This window comes from Hippopotamus amphibius, chromosome 2, assembly GCF_030028045.1.
Source record: "Hippopotamus amphibius kiboko isolate mHipAmp2 chromosome 2, mHipAmp2.hap2, whole genome shotgun sequence".
NCBI classification, from domain to species: domain Eukaryota; kingdom Metazoa; phylum Chordata; class Mammalia; order Artiodactyla; family Hippopotamidae; genus Hippopotamus; species Hippopotamus amphibius.
Genome location: NC_080187.1, coordinates 177,686,092 through 177,708,587, shown reverse-complemented (window position 1 = coordinate 177,708,587; position 22,496 = coordinate 177,686,092). Strand labels below are relative to the sequence as shown.

The window sequence follows — 22,496 nt, the reverse complement described above, 5'->3', positions numbered from 1 at the left end:
AGCTGTTATCCTTATGAGTTTTCCCTTATATGTTATTTGTTGCTTTTCTCTTGCTGCTTTTAATGTTTTTTTTCCTTTGTGTTTGATTTTCATTAGTTTGATTAATATGTGTCTTGGTGTATTTCTCCTTGGGTTTATTCTGTATGGGACTCTCTGCACTTCTTGCCCAGGTCCATTTTCTGAATGCACTCTACCCTGTGACCTTGCAGTGACAAGCCTCTTGCTGATCCCTCAGCATCTGCTCACTTTCTGCTTTCCCAGAACCCATCAAAATTCTATCTGCCTTCAAAAGTTATTCAGTTGCCACCCCCTCTGTGAAGCTTTTTCTGAATCCCAGTTGGATGTGATCTCCTCTCTTCAGTCCCCCATACAACATGCACTCTGTTACATGATGTTTCCACTCTGCCTTTCCCTGTAATTATTGATATATTAGATGTATATTTCTCTCACAGACTAAGTTCCTTCACAGCAGGGACCTTGTAATCCCCATAGAGCCCAGCTCATATGTTACACATGGAAGGCATTTAATACATGTTTGTTGAGGCTGTAATGGATGAATAAGAGGAATGGATGTGTAGAGCCAGCATCTACTCCTATCTCATCTTGAATGATTGGATGGTAGCTCACATATACGTACAAGTCTCATCTCATCCAACAGATGGCTATTAGTAGTAAGAAACACACTTACTATGTTGGTAGCACCAATGTTATTGGGTAAGAAAAATTGTTGAAAATTACAACAGTCATCCTCTAATTTTTCCATGGAGTAAGCATGTAATAATAAAAATAAAATATGCCCTTTTCACTTGCCGCCCCCCCCAACCAACCTTACTCCAAACCTGCTCAGTGTTATCACAGATAAATATTTTTTATGATCTTTGTTTCACAAGGATTTGGAGCCACCTGTGAGAAACATCCATGGTAGAACAGTAATATCGTTGGTCCTGAGAAAGTATAAATCAGAACTAAAAAGTTAGCCTGGGGTAGGGATGGGGGACAGGGGGAGTGCAGAGGAGAGCACAGGTAAGCAAACCATTAACTCCCACAGACCTGCTACAGTAGCTCCAGAAAATCATCTCTGAGTTCCCAGGCACTCATTGCGATATAGAAGCATCCAACCACCCAGTTCACGCATCCACAGGGAGAACAGAATCCTCAGGGGCAGCAAAGAACTCATTTCTCAAGTATACAACTTGACAAAAAGTTCACAGAGTTAAGTACATTTTGCATTTTTTTTAAAACAAGCTATTTTTGGAGATAAATCTGAAGACAAAATGCAACAGCCAAATGATATTTCCATGGATGTACAATACCTATTTCTTACCTGTAAAGCAGAATTCCCACATGAGCCTGTGTTTGGAGAAGTGACTGATGGAGATTAAAAGCACAAGAGAGGATCTTGGATGAAATGTGGTGTCAGTGATGAAAATGATTACCACTAAGCAGCAGACGAACTCCACAAAGTGGGCCAGGGAAGTTCTCAAGTTGGGCCAGTGTATAAATTAGAGAAGTCTAATTTGTAAGACAGACAACCCTAAATTCTCACAATGACATTGCTGTCCAAGGCTAGCCAGTGGTGATCTCGGTGAGGCAGCAGTAAGCAGTGGTGTGAAGCAAGATCTTAATTCCCCGCCCAGGAATTGAACCTGGGTAGCCTGGATGAAAACCAGGAGTCCTAGCCACCAGACCAGCAAGGGCTGGAGGCTAGAAGCTATTTTTCCCTGGCTCTTGCCCCCAGTGAAAAATGCATTTCTCACGGAGGCTAAAGCTGTAAAAGCAGGTACAAAGTTTATTATTAGAGACATAGCATAACAACGAGTGGGAGAGCACACAGAGAAAAAGTTTGTTTAGTTAAGACAGAAGCAAGGCAGAGATGCACACCCGGAGAGAAAGGGTGTGGGCGTCCCCCCTAATGAGGAGGAGGGCAGTAAAGAGTCAGTAAGTCATTCATGTGGGGCATTTCTCCTGGGTCTTTGTTTACCTTTGACCAATTATCTGGTTTCTTTTTCCACACCTGACCTGTCTTAGGACCCTCCCCATCATGCTTGTGCAACTTTTTTCCAAGATGGATTTCAGCCCAGAGGCCTATGGGAAAGGCTTAGCATGACATATTATGGGGTGGTGCCCCCTCCTTTTTGACCCCCAAGGAGCCTTTCTGTGCATGTGTAATGTCTCCCTTGTCCTGAGGATGGGGGGTGTAGACCTCCTGATCTCTTCCCAGGGGTTAGCCCCTCTCTGTCCCTGCCATAAAAGTGTCCAATGTCCAGTTATTCACCCTATTCCTGTTGCTGTTTCTTATATTGAAGTGCAGATATCAAAATGTAGACATAGAGTCCGGTCGTAAATATGTAGTCCTGGAGCCCGTTTATCTCTGGCCTCGGGAAATGTAAACAGGGGGCTGGTAATGAATGTCCAGCTGGGAGTTCATCTTCTTCTCTGGCTCATGAGATGTGAATGAGAGGCCAGTTTGTAAATGCCTAGCCTGGAGCCCGTCTATCTCCTACCTCAGTGGGAGGGCTCCATGCTGTGTAGTCACTCAGAGACACAGGTTCCTTTCGTGTAGTGGCCCTACTGTCCCCCAAGACAGGACTTCACAGACTGTCATGTGCTTATGAATCTTTTGGGAATCGTCTTAAAATGAAGACTCTGATCTGGTAAGCTCAGGGGTAGGTCTGAGCATCTGTACCCCCGGCAAGCTCCTAGGTGATGCCACCGCTGCTGGATCCCACTTGGAGTAAGGAGGCACTTGGAATTTGTAATCTTTTCTCAGATCTCCACATCTAGCTGGAAAGAGGGAGAGAGTACAGGGGCCAGGCCTGAAAGCAATGTACATCATCTCTGAGTTCCCACTTTCCACTAGCCAGAACTCAGTCACATGACCCTATAGAGCTGCAAGGGAGGCTGGGAAATGCAGCTTCACTATGCTCAGGACGAGAAGGAGGCGGAGTCTGGTGACCACTGGGAAGTACCTGCCACAGCCAGCCACGCAACGCAGAGTTCACTGAGATGCTCCCTCTCCATCAGAAAGTATAGATAACCCATAGGCACTGTGTCTTCATGTCCCCCATGGCCCAGCTACACTCCCTTCACTTTTTTAAAAAAATTTTATTAAAGTATAGTTGATTTACTATACTTCACTAACTGTGTTAGTTTCAGGTGTACAGCAAAGTGATTCAGTTATACATATATTGATTCTTTTTTAGATTCTTTTCCCACATAGGTCATTATAGAATATTGAGTACAGTTCCCCATGCTATACAGTAGGTCCTTGTTGGTTATCTACTTTATATATAGTAGTGTGTGTATGTTAATCCAAAACTCCTAATTTATCCTCCACCCCCACATTTCCCCTTTGGTAATCATGTTTGTTTTTGAAATCTGTTTTGAATTTCTGTTTTGTAAATAAGTTCATTTGTATCATTTTCAAATTAGATTCCACATATGAGCTCATATGATATTTATCTTTCTCATTCTGACTTCATTTAGTATGGTAATCTCTAGGTCCATCCATGTTGCTGCAAATGGCATTATTTCATTCCTTTTTACGGCTAATATTCCATTGTATATATGTGCCACATCTTCTTTATCCATTCCTCTGTTAATGGACATTTAGGTTGCTTCCATGTCTTGGCTATTGTAAACAGTGCTGCAGTGAACATTGGGGTTCATGTGTCTTTTTGAATTATGGTTTTCTCCGGGTATGTGCCAGGAGTGGGATTGCTAGAACCATTCATTTTTAAAAGAACCCATTTAAACTTTTTAGAAAAGGAATTTTGCCCCCACCCCCCATTTTACCCACAGAAATGCCTTCTAAAACTAAGCCTGAACAATGTCAGCACATTCTTTACGGCATCATTTACTTATAGGTGCTGTAGTACTCCGGTGGGCTCTGTGCAATTCACAGAGCCTTTTTTTCTTCTCGCTGTTCCTATTGTATGTGGATTAAGCTCTGCTTTTCCTCCGGCTGTGACAGCAAGGCTCCTACAACCGTCACTCCAAGGCAACACAGATGAAAATATGTGATAGGCTGAATGATAAGTATTTAATTTCCTGGCCATCTACGGCTCTTTTCTTGGAGTGAGAAATTATCATCTGAATTTCCAGTGCCACAGTCGATATGTTTCACGGAGTGCTAATGATGAGAGTCCTCCGTAAAACCGCCTTTGGGGTTCTTTTCTGCTTGTCCCATAAATGTGCTTTGTATTTATCTGGAATGAAATTGACATTCAGGGAGTCAGGTAGAAAATTGGTTTGTGAGAATTATGGATACAAATGCCATCAACAACCTGAAGCCATCCAACCTCACTAAGCATTGAGTCTTCGGTGGCCACCTTGTAAGACTCAGCTGCAGCCACCCCCTCCCCGTCAGCACAGCCTGCCACAGTCCTGGCCGTTATTTATCCACACTGTTTGTACAGTCCCCCCCATAGGGGAGAGAGGGAGGAGAAGTGCCTGGCCCAGCACTTTGCCCTGTCCTGATAGGAACACAAAACTCGAATGCACAAGGATGCAGTGCAAGGAGACTGGGCAGACAGGCCAGCACGTGGCAGAAGTGGCTGGGGGCTGTTCCCACGTCCCAGGTGGCTGGAAAGCAGTGTGGAATAGGAATAGCTCACGATGGGTCTGGTAGATTCAGGGGCCACCTGGTTTGCTTGCTCTTGTGGTTTGCTCTCACTCTAAGGTAGGGAAACAGTAGGTGAAATGTTTTTGAATAGGCTTTCTAGGAATATAAGGGTATCTTAGTGAGCTTTGATATCATCACAGCAAGAGACCCAAGACACGGAATCTGCGCTGCTGTCCCCTTATCTCATCCAAGTGAGGGTCCCAAGCCTACGGCGAGCAAGGAAACTTAGCTAGATGGGAATCTGAGTGCCTTCCAGGAAACACCTGTGTGAGTGCCGACTGGTCTTGTGCAGGGGGCCCCCAAGGCTAGGCAGGACCGCGAGCTTCAGCTTGAGGCCCGTGGAGGGCCTTCTCGCACCTACCCCAAGAAGGAGTCGTGCCTGGGTTTTGTGCCCTAGATGCCTCGCCTCACCCTCGTCCTGGCCCTGGCTGGGATATTAACCTAGACAGGCTGTCGTCAGAGCTCAGACTCTTACCCACTTGAACAGAAGAATGACCACAGGTGACGTGCCTAGTTTGGAGGGATGGGGCACAAGACTAGGGCAGAGCAGCTAGGAAGAAGCCCAGCCTCACTTCCCCGAGGGGCAGCAGGCTCCCAGGCATTACTCATTCGTGCCTGGTGAGGCAGGTGCAGCTTCCTTGACTCCAGACAGGTCCTTGCACCTGTCACCTGGCCCCCGCCTTCATGAGACCCGCTTGCTTCATGTGCTGTGGCCATCAGGTCCTGCCTGTTGTGACCTCCCTGTGGTCCTAAGGTCTCATGGCATATGTCCTGCTGCAGATTCTGGACGTGCTCTGCTCCCTCTGTGTCTGCAATGGGGTCGCAGTGAGAGCCAATCAGAATCTGATCTGTGACAACTTGCTACCCTGGAGAAACCTGCTCCTGCAGACGCGGCTGATTAATGACGTGACAAGGTAAGACCACCACCAGCATCCCAGTGCCCATCTCGTCCCCAGAAAGGAGAGGGAAAGGGCTGATCTCAACTCCAAAGTCACCTGCCCATCATTTCCGTGGCGATGCGGCCTCATAAGATGAGACCAGGCAAATGTGTACTTCTTTTTAGGGCCTTGTACTTCAGCTCCTTCCACTGAGTGTCTCAAACTTCTCTCCTGAAGTAGCCAAAGGCAGAGTAAATATAACTAAAGAATTTGGCCTTGAGGGAGGGGGTCTACCAACTTCTATTTTAAACATTAATGTGTATCTTACACCTTCTTCATAACATAGTTATTTTTATTTTGATATACCAACATTTTTTTTTCTAAAGATCTTTTAGTAGAGTGGATGTCCCATGTTGAGACCATGGCTTCTGGTATCCTCTGGCACATGGCCGTTTACCCCAGGGCATCTGTGGAGGCCAGGATGAAGAACTCTGGCCTGCTGGTCCGTACATATGGCCACATGGGAGTCAGGAACTCACTGGGCCTGGACTAGGCAGCAGCTTTCCACCTAAGCTACCTCCCTACCCTGCAATGTGAGAAAAGAACCTCCCCTCTGGAGTGCAGAGTAGGCTCAGGTCTGCAAGCATCACACAGACTTTCTTCTGGGTACCAGTCTGGTTTTTCCCTTGCCCACCCAAAATGGACATAGCCCCAACCCAGGAGAGCGGACCTCTAAGGGTAGGATTCCAACCAGAGCAACTCCAAGTCGTTTGTCCCAAGCTTTTAATCATTTTTGCTAGATATATTGAAACCTCTATCCCTTAACAAAGTTGCCTAGTAGTGATGTCTCCACCCCACAGCACCTTTTTTGTCATTAAGCTTGAAATTTTTTTTCTAGCTTTATTGAGGTATAATTGACAAACAGAAGTGTGAGGTATTTAAAGTGTACAATGTGATGACTTGATGTACATTGTGAAAGGATTCTCCCCATCACGTTAATTAACACATCCATCACCTTACACAGTTACCTTTTTTTTTAATGAGAGGAAGTAAGTTCTGCTCTCTTAGTGAATTGCAATTACACAATACAGTGTTATCAACTATAGTCACCATATTATATCCTCAGACTTTATTCATCTTATAAGCTAAAGTTTGTGCCCTTTTATCAACCTCTCCCTATCCCCCCCCGACCCCACTCCTGCTCTCTGGAAACCACTTTTTTCTCTCTTTCTGGGAGTTGGACTCTTTATTTTTTTTATTTTTATTTATTTTTTTAGATTCCATGTGTAAGTGATAACATGCAGTATTTCTCTTTGTCTGTCTGGATTATTTCTAATAGTGACTGCTTAATGCTTTCAAGAGGCCATTATTATTAATAATGCCTAGAGGGAAAAGCTGCTGTTACGAAAATGGTTTGGGGGTGCTTAAACCAATTTACTAGAAGACGGAACTCGAGTAAGTCATTTCTTTCACTTAGAGAAAGAAATGGGTTTGTAATCATATAACTCTATATGATGTTTTCAGATCTTTACCTATGGTTGGCACTCAGTAAATGTTGGTTGCCTCGAATGTTTGAAGAGATATCCTTTATATTTTATAATGGAATTAATGTTGTGCTGACACCTCCCACTAAGAACTTGATCAAGTGTTGGAGACCCGAAGCTTTTTGTACTTTAGAACAAGGTGAAAATCACAAAATTGCTTTTGCCCTCGGTTAATTGGGCCCATGCCTCCTATGGTCTGGTTCAATTTGCTTTCTTAAGAGTCTGTAGATGCCACCTGTCCCATGTTTAATTTCAGTATTCGGCCAAACATCTTCCTGGGAGTCGCTGAGGGCTCAGCACAGTACAAGAAGTGGTACTTCGAGCTAATCATCGACCAGGTGGACCCCTTCCTCACGGCAGAGCCCACACACCTGCGGGTGGGCTGGGCCTCTTCCTCAGGCTATGCTCCATACCCCGGAGGTGGAGAAGGATGGGGAGGCAACGGTGTTGGCGATGACCTGTACTCCTATGGCTTTGATGGACTTCACCTTTGGTCAGGTGGGCACCTTGCCAAAACTTCAGCCCCTTGTCTCTTACTGGGGATGATTGAAGCTCAAATTGTTCAAATTGAAATGGTCGCTTCTTGTTGAAATGATACAGACTCGAGTCTCAACTAAATAGATGGTTAAGTAGGAAGGGCATCACATCTGAAATGAGACTGTCCTGGTTTTAAACCATGAGTCTGCCACTTCAACTGCATGGTCTAGTACAGATCACTTAACTTTGATCAAGCTGTGTCTGCTTCTATACAATCCTAATTGCATAGAATTGTCAAGGTTATATGGACAAACAGGGAAGGAGAAAAAGACTGAGCATTTATTTACTGGGCAGTAGGCTCCATATCTTTTGTACATTTTTTCTCTCATTTTATTCTTACACTGACCCCCTAAGATGGATAATACTGATCGCATGTTACAGACATGGAAACTGAACACAAAGATGTTGGATTAACTTATCCACACTGGGAGGGATCCGGATCTTCCTACAAGTGGGTCATTTTGTCGATGCAACATATTGCTTCATGATACACTTTATAAGGTGTCTGGATCTGTGCCTGACACACAGTAGATGCTAATCTCTTAAAAGAATGCAAAGTTTTCTTTTTTTTAGATAGACATTGATGCTTTCCCCAAGCATGTCCATGGCCTGTGCCTGTGGAGAAGTGGGTGGGCTTCTGCCTGGGTCAAAATGTAAGATTAACCCTCAGGCTTTCACCCACAGAAGAAGCTCTGCTCCTCACATCTCTGTGTCCACAGTGTGTCTTATCTGTATCTTTTGCAAAACTGCAACTGGAAACATTGTGTCCCTTATAGAAATGTCTTAGGTAAGCATTGTGCTGCGTGCCTCTTACATAAGGAACCAGGACACACATTCCTCCCTAAATCCAGTACCAGGGAAAAGTTTGTCTCCACAAGACAAACCTATGGATTTTCTTTTGTAACTGAGAACTACATAATCCATCATGTTTTCCTTCTTCCTTTAGCTTCCTGCTAAAACCAATAGCTCAGGTCCTGGTGACATGTCTCTTATAATTGGTCTTTACTTTCAATTGATCAACATTTTCTTAAAAATTTTGTGCTGTTTTATATTCAGTATAAACATTTTTTAACTTTTAGAAATGGTGTAAATGTATTCATTTATATACTTATTTATCCAGGATCATTTATGTGAAGAAATTGTCTGTGTCTGTGTTTTACATGTCCCAGGGGACAGTGTGATACAGACAAAAGTGGGTACAAAATGGCAGGATGATGGGTTAGAGTGAAGTGAAAGTCTTGTTCTCTTATCCTCCCAGGTTAACCTTCCCTGGTTCCATTTTCATGGTGGGGGGGGGGGGGATCTTCTCTTGGTACTCAGAACCCCATCATAGAGCCACTATTTCTGTGGCAATACAGCTGTTGTAACCTTTAGCTTAGGTTATCATGAGATGTTGTAAGGCTCTCAGGAAGTTGTCCCTGGGGAAGTGATTTGAAAAGAGTCATTAAGCTCACACATATCTATAGCTCCTGAGTTTGATAAAATTGAATCTGTGGAGCAATGAGAAATGGGACTGAGGTGAGAAAATCATTATCTACTGCTTGCTAGTTGCCACTCAGCTCCTGTCCTCTCCTCACCGTGACCCAAGCGTATTCTCTGGCTCCTGGGCTGCACCCAGAGAGAACTCTGAATTGGTTAAGGAAATATGAAGTCCACCAAGACCCTTGGATGAAGCAAATTGGCCCCTAGTTTCAAAGAGAAACTAACCATTCTCAAAGGAAAACATTTACTCTGTCTTTTCCAGATTTCGCAGTTCTCCATGGGGCACTTGGCATATCCCTTTGTAAAGTTTGCAGAATAAATACATCAGTGAGTCAGGAGGCAGAGAACCCACTCATTGTGTATCCAGAAAGGGCTGCTGTCAGTGCATTTCAGGACCTAGACATCCATCCAATTGTGTATTTTTCCAGGAGTGTACGGTGCCCAGGAGTGTACAGTGCTCCCCTCTTCCCTCTTGTCCACTCAGGACCAGGAAGCCAGATGTGCCAAGCCCACGCAGTCATCACTAGCAATGGCTCATCTGATTGGAAATACAGGGGAAGGGGGCTTGGCCTCAGTTTTTTAAAAGCTGACTGAGGCTTTCTGACATTACCCATACAGTAATATAGCAGCCATATAGATGCATTTGGGGGACTTCATCTCTGAGCCTTAAGCATCTGGTGAGATGTGGGGAGACTAGCATCTACAAAATTGGCACCTTTCATGCTCACTAAAACACAAAGCTTCCTTGGCTTTGAGCATCATTCTGAATTCTCCAACCAGCACACAGGGAACATCTGTCTTGCAGAAGGCACTACAGGTAAATATGTCAGCGTGTGCTCCAGCGGAAGAAATAAGGTTTCTGTTAATGACTGCCACCAGGACAGCAGTGAATTTTGGACTATCTGATGAAAGAGTAAGTGTCTGATGTAGAAATGAAATGAAGTAATGCTCCAGTTTACTACAGGAGGGAATGGAGGGTGGCTAGGGAGAGTTAGTGGAAACTGGTCTGGCAATTTTTCTTCTTTTCCTTGAGATGTAAATGCCGAAGTCCATTACCTTTATTTTTTTTATTGGAGTGTAGTTGATTTACAGTGTTGTGTTAGCTTCAGGTGCACAGCAAAGTGAATCAGTTATACATATACCCACTCTCTTTTTTTTAAGATTATTTTCCCATACAGACCATTACAGAATATTGAGGAGAGTTCCCTGTGCTACACAGCAGGTTCTTATTGGTTATCTATTTCACGTACTGTAGTGTGTATATGTCCATCCCAGTCTCCCACTTTATCCCTCCCCCCTTATTCCCTGATAACCATAAGCTTGTTTTCTACATCTGTGACTCTATCTCTGTTTTGTAAATAAGTTCATTCGTACCCTTTTTTAAAGATTCCACATATAAGCGATATCGTATGATATTTGTCTTTCTCTGTCTGACTTACTTCACTCAGTATGACAGTCTCTAGGAATAGGAGAAAATATTTGCAAACAACACAACCAACAAAATATACAAACAGCTCCAAAATATACAAACAGTTCATGAAGCTCAATAGCAAAAAATACAAAAAAAAAAAAAACTCAATCAAAAAATGTGTGGAAGATCTAGACATTTCTCCAAAGAAGACATAGAGATGGCCAAAAAGCACATGAAAAAATGCTCAATGTTACTAATTATTAGAGAAATGCAAATCAAAACTACAATGAGGTATCACCTCACACCAGTCAGAATGGCCACCATCAAATCTACAAACAATAAATGCTGGAGAGGGTGTGGGGGAAAGGGAACCCTCCTACACTGTTGGTGGGGATGTAAATTGGTGCAGCCACTATGGTAACAGTATGGAGGTTCCTTGAAAAACTAAAAATAGAGCTACCACAGGATCCTACAATCCCACTCCTGGGCATATATCTGAAGAAAACCATAATTTGAACAGATACGTGCACCCCAATATTCACTGCAGCACTATTTACAATAGCCAGGACGTGGAAGCAACCTCAATGTCCATCGATAGAGGGATGGATAAAAAGGTGTACATATATGCAATGGGATATTACTCAGCCATCAAAAAGAACAAAATAATGTCATTTGCAGCAACATGGATGGTCCATTACCTTTAAAATTATCTATGTGTGTAAATTAAGCTACTGCCTTTAACTGGTAATTAACTACTTATTAAAGCACAGAGGCGGTTGCCCTAGTTGGAAAGAATGGCAGAGCCCCTAACACTTTGTCAGTAGAGAAATTCAAGAAGAAACAGCATGACTTTGTAGTCATGCCTGGGTTTGATTCCCAGCTTTTCACTTATTTGGTTTTTTGATACCGGGCAAATTACTTAACCTCGCAGAGACTTGGTTTCCTCAGATATAAAATGAAGATGACACAAGGCTCTTAGGAAATTTAGATGAGAAACGTGAAGTTCTTGACATGCCCTAGATTCAAAGTAAATATGATTTCCCTTCCTTCATTGTCTATGAAGTCAACCATCCTCATAAAGACCAAGTTCAGAGTTCCATGTGCCTCCCTCAAGACCTTGAGATTAGCCCCATCCTGAGGGGATAAAGAACCCAGCTTCCATGCTGAATGAGAGAGGAAGTTTTAAAGTGACATCCTGGGAATATGAATGAGCTTTTTCTCTGTGTAGGGGGAGGGCAGCCTTAATAGGTCTTTTTAGCCACCAAAGCCTAGGAAGTCACTTTCAAGCATCAGCTATACAAATATCCCCCATCTCAGCCCTGCCCAGACCTTCTACAGACTCCTGAGTCAGCCCAGGCAGCATGATTCTTATTTCTGAGGAAATGGCTCTTTTCTTGTCCTGGCATCCCTTTCCTCTCCTGGTGTAGCCTTTACATACGTAGCCTTAGAACTGCAGTTAGGGGTGAATTTGGCTCAGGGCAGCCTGTATATATAGCACGTCACTGGTTAGGGAGCAGTTTCTCAGCAGGAAATCACACGTACCCTTCCCTTTCTGCAACTTATTCCCTTGCAAAATTGGAATAAGGAGGGGAATTCACCTTCCCAAGAGATAAGTGATACAGGAAGTAAATGAAAGGGATAAAATTGTTTCCTGATTTCTTAGGACTTCTGACTCATCAGGACAATTTAGCTCTACAGTCAAACTTGGATGAGAGGGTCTTTACCTGTCTCCCTACTAAGATGAGCTCTAGGGTATTTGTTCATCTATCAAAACACACCCCTCTGCGACTCAGACTTTTCCAACTCCAGCGCTGTGCGGAGAGGATTCAAGGAGTAGCTGTAGAACACCAGCATTTTTTTATGTATTTGGATCTTCTCTCTTTCCAAATGCCTGCATATTTGTGCTCACATCACAATGCCAAACTCTGAAGGGCCTGGGGAGCTGGAAATGCTGAGCACCAGTGTTTCCAGTTTTCTACGTTACTCATCAGAAGAGGCGAAATCCCGCAGTATTACATCCTTGGGTTCATTGGAAGATGTGCTGCACGTGATGAAGTGGCTTTTCCCTTGATCTGCCAAGTACTAGGCTTGGAACAGCCTTTCTGAGCTTCCCAGGACTTTCAGATGGTCCTGAGCCTCTAAGTCAGGAGAGGTTTCTTCAGACTAGCAGAGGCCACAAGACTTCCCAGCCTGTCCCAGTAGATGGTCTTGAGGATTACTCAGAGTTCCTAATATCTGGAAAAGCAGTTGAGGCGATTTAGGAAAACTCTCCATGACATATTTGCTTTTCCTTTGTACAGCATCACGTTTCTGTTGGTCATGCTAAAAGTGTCAAATACATTTTAAATGTATTTGAAAGTGACTGTTTTTGAGCACAGTCTTTCAATAAAAGGGATTTATTGATTTCAGTAACTCAATTTTCACATCACTTTCCTGGACTCAGCTCTCAATGCTATGATTCTCTATATTGTTATTTTTACCTAATATTATAAAGGACATAGTATCCCTACAATGTTCTGGTAAGCTTATTTACTGTTAGCCTAGTAATCAAAGTGTCTGGTGTTATAAAAGCAATAGTAATAGCATTGATTGTGGGTTTGCAATGTGTCAGGTTTTTCTAGTTTTTCTATATGGAATAGTTCATTCGAAACTCACAATAACCCCACGAAATTATTATTTTCATTTGATAGATTAGAAACTTGAGTCCACACAGGTCAGCGACTTGTCCAAGGTCACACAGTACATGGCAGTGCCAGGATTCAAGCCCAGGGAGCCTGGTTCTAGAAACACTCTTTACCTCAACATGCTACTGCCTCTCAAGTGGTACACGGACATCAGTTATTGTCTTGTCAAAATCATGGGAATGATAATGGTACCTTTACAAGCCTCTGGACAGCATCACTGTGCGCATTACTGTACCCATTTTATGGACGTAGAAGCTGATTTTCTAGTGAAAGCACAGCAGGTAAAGACTTGGTATTTGAACTCAGCCCTCTGTGGCTCCAAGACTGCTCCCACTGCCACTCCACTCCCATACCACCTTATTACAGAGCAGCTGGAAGTACAAGCATCTTGTTTAAATGTGAGGTGCAGGACCCTTCGAAATCATCTGGAGTCATGAAAACCCTGCCGGGGTAAAGATTGCTTCCTCCAGATGGGAACGGTTTTTTAACACAGAGTGTACAAAAGCAATTTCACAATTCCATCGTTTACTAGTTTCAAATCTTTACACTACTTACATTTTAAAAATAGGTGTACTTTATCAGATGACCTTTTACAACATGAATGTTGTATGAAATGGACTCTTTTATTCAAATAGACTTCCCATTACATTGCTCTAAGCACTTGCTAAGTGTACGCTTTATAGCCAGTGATTATCCACAGTATTCCTTCAGTTTCTGGATATTGGTCCCAACTCTATATTCTCTATATGTTTTAAATATAGGCTCAGACTATGATTTCAATTTGCCTATAGACGCTCTTATCAAGTGTTCCAACAGCAATTTCTAGTAGGCACCCAGTCTCTTAGAATAAGGGAGATAAAAGGCACTGTCCTTGACCACAAGGACCTAATTGCTCATCCTGGTGGTGGTCTTCAAATGAGAGAGCAGACTGGACAGGAGAGATTCTCCCAGCCATCCTTCCTCAGGAAGGCACTTGATGCTATGGCGTATTGAAGGCTAAATAAAGCTCAGAACTCGGCCTCTGATGGCATCAAAGCACTGCTGTATGAAGAGCATCCCTCGTGAAGGCTGCTCTTTGTCTTTCCTGGCTGAGGCTCAGACTGGCACAGAAGCCAACAGTGAATTCTGAGAGGGTGGGACGAGAGGGCCCTGGAGTCACAATTCAACACTGTCAGTTGTGTCCTAATTAATGTGGATTTCAGAAAGGTAAAAGTTATTCTCATTTGTATTTTTTTGAAATGGAAATTATGCAGAGAGGGGGGAAATGTCCCCCCTCCTCAGTTTTATTGAGAAATAATTAACATACATCACTGTATAAGTTAAAGGCGGACAGCATGATGGTTTGATTTACATATATTGTGAAATGATGACCACAATAGGTTCGACTAATATCCATCTCCTCATATAGATACAATAAAAAAAAAAGGAAACTTTCTCCTTGTGATTAGAACTCTTAGGATTCACTCTCTTAATAACTTTTTTATATATCATACAGCAGTGTTAGCTGCAGTCATCGTACTGTGCATTATATCCCTAGTACTTATTTATCTCATAACTGGAAGTTTGTACCTTTACATCACCTTGCTCCAATTCCCCTTCCCCCCTCCCTCTGCCTGTGCTAAACGCAAGTTTGATCTCTTTTTTTCTGAGTTTGGTTTTTTGTCTGTTTGTTTTAGATTCCACATGTAAGTGAGATCATACAGTATTTGTCTTTCTCTGTCTGACTTATCTCACTTAGCATACTGCCTTCAAGGTCCATCCATACTATTCCAAATGGTGAGAGTTCCTTGTTTTTTTATGGCTGAATAGTATTCCTTTGTGTGTGCTTATATATATATGACAATTTCTTTATCCATTCATCCATCTGTGGACACTTAGGTTGCCTCCGTGTCTTGGCTATTGTAACAATGCTGCTATGAACACGGAGGTGCAAATATATTTTCAAGTTAGTGCTTGCCTTTCCTTTGGATATATCCCCAGAAGTGGAATTGCTGGGTTATATGGTAGTTCTGTTTTTAATTTTTTGAGGATCCTCCACAAATTTTTCCTTAGTGGCTGTACCGGTTTACAAGGGCTCCCTCTTCTCCATATCCACGCCAGCATTTGTTATCTCTTGTCTTCTCAATGATGGCCACTCTAATAGACGTGAGATGGTATCTCATCACAGTTTTAATTTGCATATCCCTGATGATTGGCAATGTTTAGCATCTTTTCAGGTACTTGTTGGCCTTTTGTATATATTCTTTAAAGGAATGTCTATTCAGGCCCTTTGCCCTTTTTTTTAAATGTAATAGTCTTTTTTTATTTAAAAAATTTTTTGTTTTATATTGCAGTATAATTGATTTACAGTGTTGTACTTCAGGTATACAGCAAAGTGATTTAGTTATACATATGCATATATCCATTCTTTTTCAGGTTCTTTTCCCATATAGATTATTACAGAGTATTGAGTAGAGTTCCCTGTGCTATACAGTAGGTCCTTGTTGATTATCTATTCTATATACAGTAGTGTGTATATGTTAATCCCAACCTCATAATTTATCCCTCTCCCCCACCTTTCTTTCCCCTTTGGTAAACGTAAGTTTGTTTTCTGTGAGTCTGTTTTGTAAATTAGTTCATTTCTATCATTTTTTAGATTCCACATATAAGTGATATGTATTTTTATCCAGTAGGGATCTGGATACTTTTGAAAGTAGTTGTCCAACCCAGCATTTCAATTATTTCCTGGTTTTCCCAAATTCATGGAAATTTCTTGGGATTTGTTCAAATGACTACAGTGATATTTTCTAGAAGTTTAGCTAATTGAAAAAGAAACAGTTGAAGCAGGAAAGATTGGTTTTTAGTGGGAAAACAAAAGCTCTTAAGAATGAGACAATTATGGCAAAGTTTGCTGAGTTTTAACAGCATAGGTTCCCTTCATGACAGACTTGAATATGATAAGGAAGGAAAGATTCTGGGACCCTAGGGTATCTAAACTCAGCTTAGAGGACTCAGTCTTGTCAACTGCAAATATTGGAAAGGTATCAAACCTACACACTTGTCAAGTTTGCTTAGATTTGTTTTGTTTTAAATAGTGTTGACTGTGGGTCCCACAATGAGGAAGTCATTCTTCATCTCAGTAATGAAACAAGGTATAAAGCTACAAAAACAGTCTGAGGCCATCCCAGGCTAATTTGCCATTATACATTGAATATATTAGGTACTGTTCTGCTGTTACAGTGCTGGTGGTCCATGTTCTACATTCTTTGTTCCCCGACCACCCCCACCAAGCCCCCATTAACCCCTACGTTCCAGCTTCAGTAAACTCTAGCCGTTCTGCAGATGTCATACCCTCATACACTCCTTTTGCATAAGCTGTTCCTTCTGTCTGGAATGCTCTTTTCTTTCTCATTTACCTAGTGAAACTTTCATTCTTTAAGTTTTAACTTGTTATATACTCTCAGGCTGACTTCACACCTTCTTCTACCTCAAAAGGCATCACGTCATGTACACCTTCATTCCAAAAGTTATACTGACTTGTAGTTCTTTATTTGAATGTTTATTTCCCACCAGACTATGGATTTCTTAAGACCAGGAACTGGATCCTCTGCTTTGACCCCCAGCCCCAAGTACAGTATCTAACAGAGTATAGAGCCTCCTTACTGTTTGTGGAAGGGTGGGAGAGAATACAATACGATTTTGTCAATCACCCAAAATAACCACAAGGGGTTACCTAAATTTTTTTTATTAAGGAGAATGTAGTAGTTTCACTGTTTTAAAATCCACCACTTAGTTTGGAATCTATTACTAGAATAGCAGTAACCACTGAAAAAAGCGTTCTAAACTGAGATTAGAAATATTGCATAGCATAGATATATGCACAAAATTTATGAAAACTCGCATACTCATCTTGAGAGGACTTTTTTAAATTGCCTTTTCATGGCATATGAAGCCATTAAAATCTAGTTTCTAATGAATATTCCATTATACAATCAAATATCTGCAATGTGATAAGTAGAAAAAACAAGTTTAAAAAACCTACAATATCCCAGTTTGGGTGAATATTTACATATATGTGAAAAAGTCAAAAAAATTTCATTGTAACATTTTTTCCTTGTTTATACTTTTCTGTATAAACAATTAACATTTCTAATGAATGTGTATTGCTTATTGCTTCCATGATCAAAACCCAAGATGTATCTTTATAAATGTTTTACTTAAAACCCCATTTAATACCTAACTTTTGCCTCTTTTTTACTCCCTTCCCAATGGAACTGAAAACTTGGTAGTGGGATGGTCAGAGTGGTTATGATAACTTACTTCCAGAACTTCCAAAATGGAGTGGTGTGACATAGAAAACCTAAGAGATGGTTTTCTCACTACTTTAAGTTAGGTCAAGAAACGACAAATCATCTTATGAAGGGTAGGCAACAACAAAAGAAGTCAACCAATACAGCATATAACTGACAATGTGTTTCTCTGCCTCACTGAAGTAATAAAATTCTTTAAAAACAGTAAGCAAACTATGCTGCAGTGTTTTGTGGCTGGATGGCCTTGCTCTTACTCACCTGGATGGTTCCTGCATCCATTGCTGAGGTGGCCACATCTTTTAGGGGAAATAGAAGAAAGCAAGGTCTTTGGGCATCTATGAATAAACACACACTCTCTAGGAGCCACACCCAGCAAAGTGGTTTGCCCGTTACATCAGACACCAGGCCAGAATCTGAGCACACGTTGAACAAGTTGAGTTCTTATTGTTCTCATTGCTGGCAGCTTGAGAGTTTCCTCTGGGACGCATCTCATCTTGGGCTGGCCATTTTCACAAAGCTTAGGAAACCATTTCTCATTGCTCACCTCACGCGGGAAAAGCAAAGTTGCATCTCAAATGCAACGGCATATCCAGACCTCCTCTGTGCCATCCTCCCTCCCCACCTCCCACAGGTGGCCTGTGAGCATTTCTCCAGAGTCCCACACGCCTTGTCCCTGTTCTTTGCTCACCAGGCCGCATACCCAGAGCCGTGGCCTCCATCAACCAGCACCTCCTGAAGTCGGACGACGTGGTGAGCTGTTGCCTGGACCTGGGAGCACCCAGCATCTCTTTCCGCATCAACGGGCAGCCTGTGCAGGGGATGTTTGAGAACTTCAACACAGATGGGCTCTTCTTCCCTGTGGTGAGCTTTTCAGCAGGTGTCAAGTAAGTTATGGCTGTGATTTCATGGAGAGTAGCTGTTCCCCCACCTCCCCACCACTCCTGTGAGCTGGAGAGCATGGTAATCTCCTTCACGGCTTCTGCGCAGGAGCCAAACTCCCCCAAGAAAGCCATGGTGGAAGGGGAGGAGCAATTAGTCACATGTATATACTTGCTGGACACAAACCTCCTGCCAGGGTTTATGTAACATCCTCCGATACATAGTAAGATGAATAAGATAAATGCTATGTAGAAAATTACCTTAATAATTATAAAAAGTATTTTATGCTCATTATAAAAATTTTGAAAGATACAGCTATAAATAAGACAATAACTATCACCCATAATCCCAAAATTTAGCCATAATCTCTATTAATATTTTGCTGTATTTTCTTCGTCTTTTATATTACACATATATGTATTTCTTAATTGACATTACACTAAATATGAGGTTTTATGTCTTGATTATTTTCATTCAGCAATAAGTACTGAGCCTTTTCCTAAGTTATTAAGTATCCTCCTCAAAACGATTTTTTAGGGCCAATACTCTCCTTTTATTTCACTGTCCCATAATATAACCATTACTTTGTGTTAGACTTTCACGCTGATTTTATTTTTATTGTTATAAATGAAATTATCATGAACATCCGTGAGGATAACTCTGTTGGCATTTCTGTTTAGTTCCTCCCAGAAGTAGGTCAAAAGGTATAATTTTTTTAAGTCTAAATTTGTAATCATGTGGCCAAAGAGATTTTCGGGAAGATTGTATGAACAGTTCAGAATTCACTATCAACAATTCTGAAATCTAAAAAGCTCTGAAAACCATACATTTTTTTCTTATTTCACCACAAAATCTGACCTGAACTCATTTTGTGGCAAATACTGTCATCAACAGAAATGAGGCTGTTTTCAGTTTTTCATGTATTCCATTTCTTGTGAATATTTACATGCTTAACTGCAAAAATATTACTGTGTTTGATTATGGGGTACGGCCTCTCACCTAGCTGGAGGTTCTATTTAAAATATACGGCCTGTCTTATCTTCTATCTTTTTTAAAATATAAAGAATTCTGAAGTCTGAAACACAGCTCCAAAAATTTCAGATAAAGAATTTGGGACTGTAGTATGGTTTAAAGTAACGTATGGGAATACCCAACTGATTGGGTCCTCATGAACTTTTACTGCTGTTGGTTATTTTTAATTTTTATTAATTTAAGAAAATTGTATCTTAAAGTTTGGATTCCTATTTGATTACTGATGTAGTTATACATTTTTTATGCTTATTGTCCTGACGTATTATTTCAACCCAACATTTTTTAAAATTCTGTATCCTCTGCCTATCCGGTATTAATTTGGGGGGCAATTTTTTTTATGTTAAGATTTTTAAACTATTATTATTTTCAACTATTATATCTTTCCCAGCTTGTGATTTACCTTTTTATACTTAGTTTTTTCCTATTTTTTCCCTTTTACAAAAGTAATGCAAGTCAAAAAATAAATAAATACCGAGCCCATAATTGTACCACCCAGAGATAATCACATTACCTTTTTATTTATACATCTCGATAATTTTCATTAAATTGGGCTTGTACCATGCATGTATTTTTCTTCATCCTGTTGCCAACTGTTGTGTATGTTGTTCTACTCCTTTCCTTGTACTAGTTGGATGCTGTATTAATTATTTTAGTCTGACAATACATTTTAACATATATAAGGCAAGACCTCATTATAGCTCTTTTGTTGCAAAATTTTCTTAGGCATTCTTGATCCCTGCTTGTTAAGGAGATAATAATTTACTGAGTGGGAAGCTAGAGTCAATACAATTAGAATCACGCCGGTTTCCATTGGAAAGGGCCATGAAAAGAGGAGAGTTGTGGAGAGCAGACATTTAGAGCTGGGACCACAAAAACTCCATCTGAGAGCTTCTAGTACCCAAGTGATGGGACGTCCAGAGTGATACCACTGTGATAGGTCTCAGTACCTCCTGAAGATTGATAAATCAAGATATATTCATGTGTTTTCCAAAAAAGGATAAAATTTTCATTTTGTTTCAATTAAATAAAGTATTTAGGAATAAAGAATTATCCTTTGATTCGATATTGACCTTTGGAATTTGACACAGATATGCAAACATACATGGTATACGGTACAGCTGTACCGCATTGTGCTTTGTTTTATTGTGATTTTTACAAATTGCAGGTTTGTAGCAACCCTGCACCGAGCAAGTCTATTGATGCCATTTTTCCAAAAGCATTTTTTTTAAATTAATGTATGCACATTGGTTTTTTTTATACAGAATGCTTTTGTGCACTTAACAGACTGCAGTATAGTATAAACATAGCTTTTATATGCACTGGGAAACCAAAATATTCATGTGACTCACTTTATGGTAATGCTTGTTTTATTGTGATGCCTGGAACCCAACTCACAATATCTCCAGGGTACACCTGTAATGTATGTTTGCAAACATACATAGTAACACAGTATACACATACCTACATGCATACACACACACAGAGGCATATTTATAAACATACCCATGTAGATGGATATAACACACTGAAATTAAGCATTTTCATTGTTTGAGGTTCTTGTAACAAATGGAGAACCATTGTAGTAAAACTTTACTAGGGCTGTAAATCTGCGCCTCACAGGTTCAAGCCAGAGACTGTAACATCAACGGTAGGAACTATACTCGGAAGAGTTGAGAGTTCCTTACCTGTGTTTCTCTGTGCTGAGAATATTCCCATGACAGTTGCACCCCAGTTCTCTCTTTTGAAGTGTGACATAATGTATCATTTCTGTTGCTATCCATAAGGAGCATGTAGAAAACAAGAGGCATTATTGAAAGACAGAGGCACTGTAAACACAAAGAAAACTGATTGGAACAAAGACCCTCTGGCAATCCGGGGAAAAACCAGTGCAAGTCCTGTCGTACATCTTCCCTACCCCATTCCCTGGGGGCAAGGAGAATGAGCAAAAATCTAAATCCGACATAACAGCATTGCCATCATCCATCTGTTGGCTCAGTGCCTTCTCTGGAGAAGCAAGTTCACCAAGCAGTCAGTTCTCAGGACCGCATTTATCTGGATAGTGAATGGCCTTGGTCAGCCAGCATCAGTGCCCTTCCCTTTTTTCTTTGTTTTGACCATATGCTACTCACTGGGTCTCACTAATTTTCAGAGAAAGCCCACCTACTTCCCAAGCATCTCATCTGAGAGAAGTGCTTAGCTAGAAGTCAAATCTCCGGAGAAGAGATCTTTTCCAGTCTGCTGGCTGATAGACTTTTCTTTGTATTCTGTTTAGCAAACAGTACATCCGATCTCACATGTTGCATGATTTTTAATCATTAATTCATCCATCTGATCTCCGTCAGAGCAATGTGATAGGATTTTTGAGTGTGTACATTTTTGTTGTTGTTGGGATTTTTTGAAATCTCTTGGCAAAGATTACAGCTAACAGGTGAAGAGATAAGGGGCTGAAAGTTACTCCTGTGTAGGAGATGTTGCTCGTATCTTGTGTCTGGGTCAGGGGATCATGCATCCTTCTCAGTGCACAGGAGAAGAGAAGCAGACTGCCAAGATAAGAACAATGAGGTGTCCAACCCACTTAGAAGGCACAGCTGCTGAGAGAATTTAAGAACTGGGGGTTCAGATGTGTTGACTTGAAAAGTTAGCACCTTAAACCTAAGAACCTCTTGGTTATAGCAATTGAATGAGTGTAAGCTGAAGAGTGGTACCAGAGGCTTGATGTCTCTTAAGCTTCCTTTCTGTCAGGAAAATATCACCTGTGACATATTCTCGTCTTTGCTTCTCCAAACATGATATGGCCTGAGGAGAGATGGAATCACAGTTGGTTGCATACCTGGAAAATACGTTTTACTGAAATACATCCAGTCCATCACACAATGTCTTTGCTCAGGGTCAATGCTGGTCCTGTGTTGGAGTTGCCAATTCATTTATTTTCACTTATGAGCAAATCAGATCAACATACCAGTACTTACTCTTACATCAACTGGTAAAATATGATTTGATACTGAAACCCAGCACTTCTTCTCTGTACTGCTTTAGTTCAATTGTGCAGAAGGCTAGAAAGAGAAAGCAGGATATTAATTCCAAGTTAATTAAAGTATTTTATTGAAAATAAATGTGTTTAATAACAAAATTGAAA

The 22,496-nt window shown here is 41.2% G+C and overlaps 1 protein-coding gene across 1 annotated transcript in view; it reads left to right on the top strand.

Annotated features, from left to right (window-relative positions):
• RYR3 (ryanodine receptor 3) overlaps positions 1-22,496 on the top strand; it is a 361,967-nt gene that overhangs the window by 115,864 nt on the left and 223,607 nt on the right. The window contains 3 exon segments of the mRNA XM_057721476.1: positions 5,405-5,538; positions 7,303-7,544; positions 18,141-18,333. Of these exon segments, the coding sequence (XP_057577459.1) occupies positions 5,405-5,538; positions 7,303-7,544; positions 18,141-18,333 (569 nt within the window).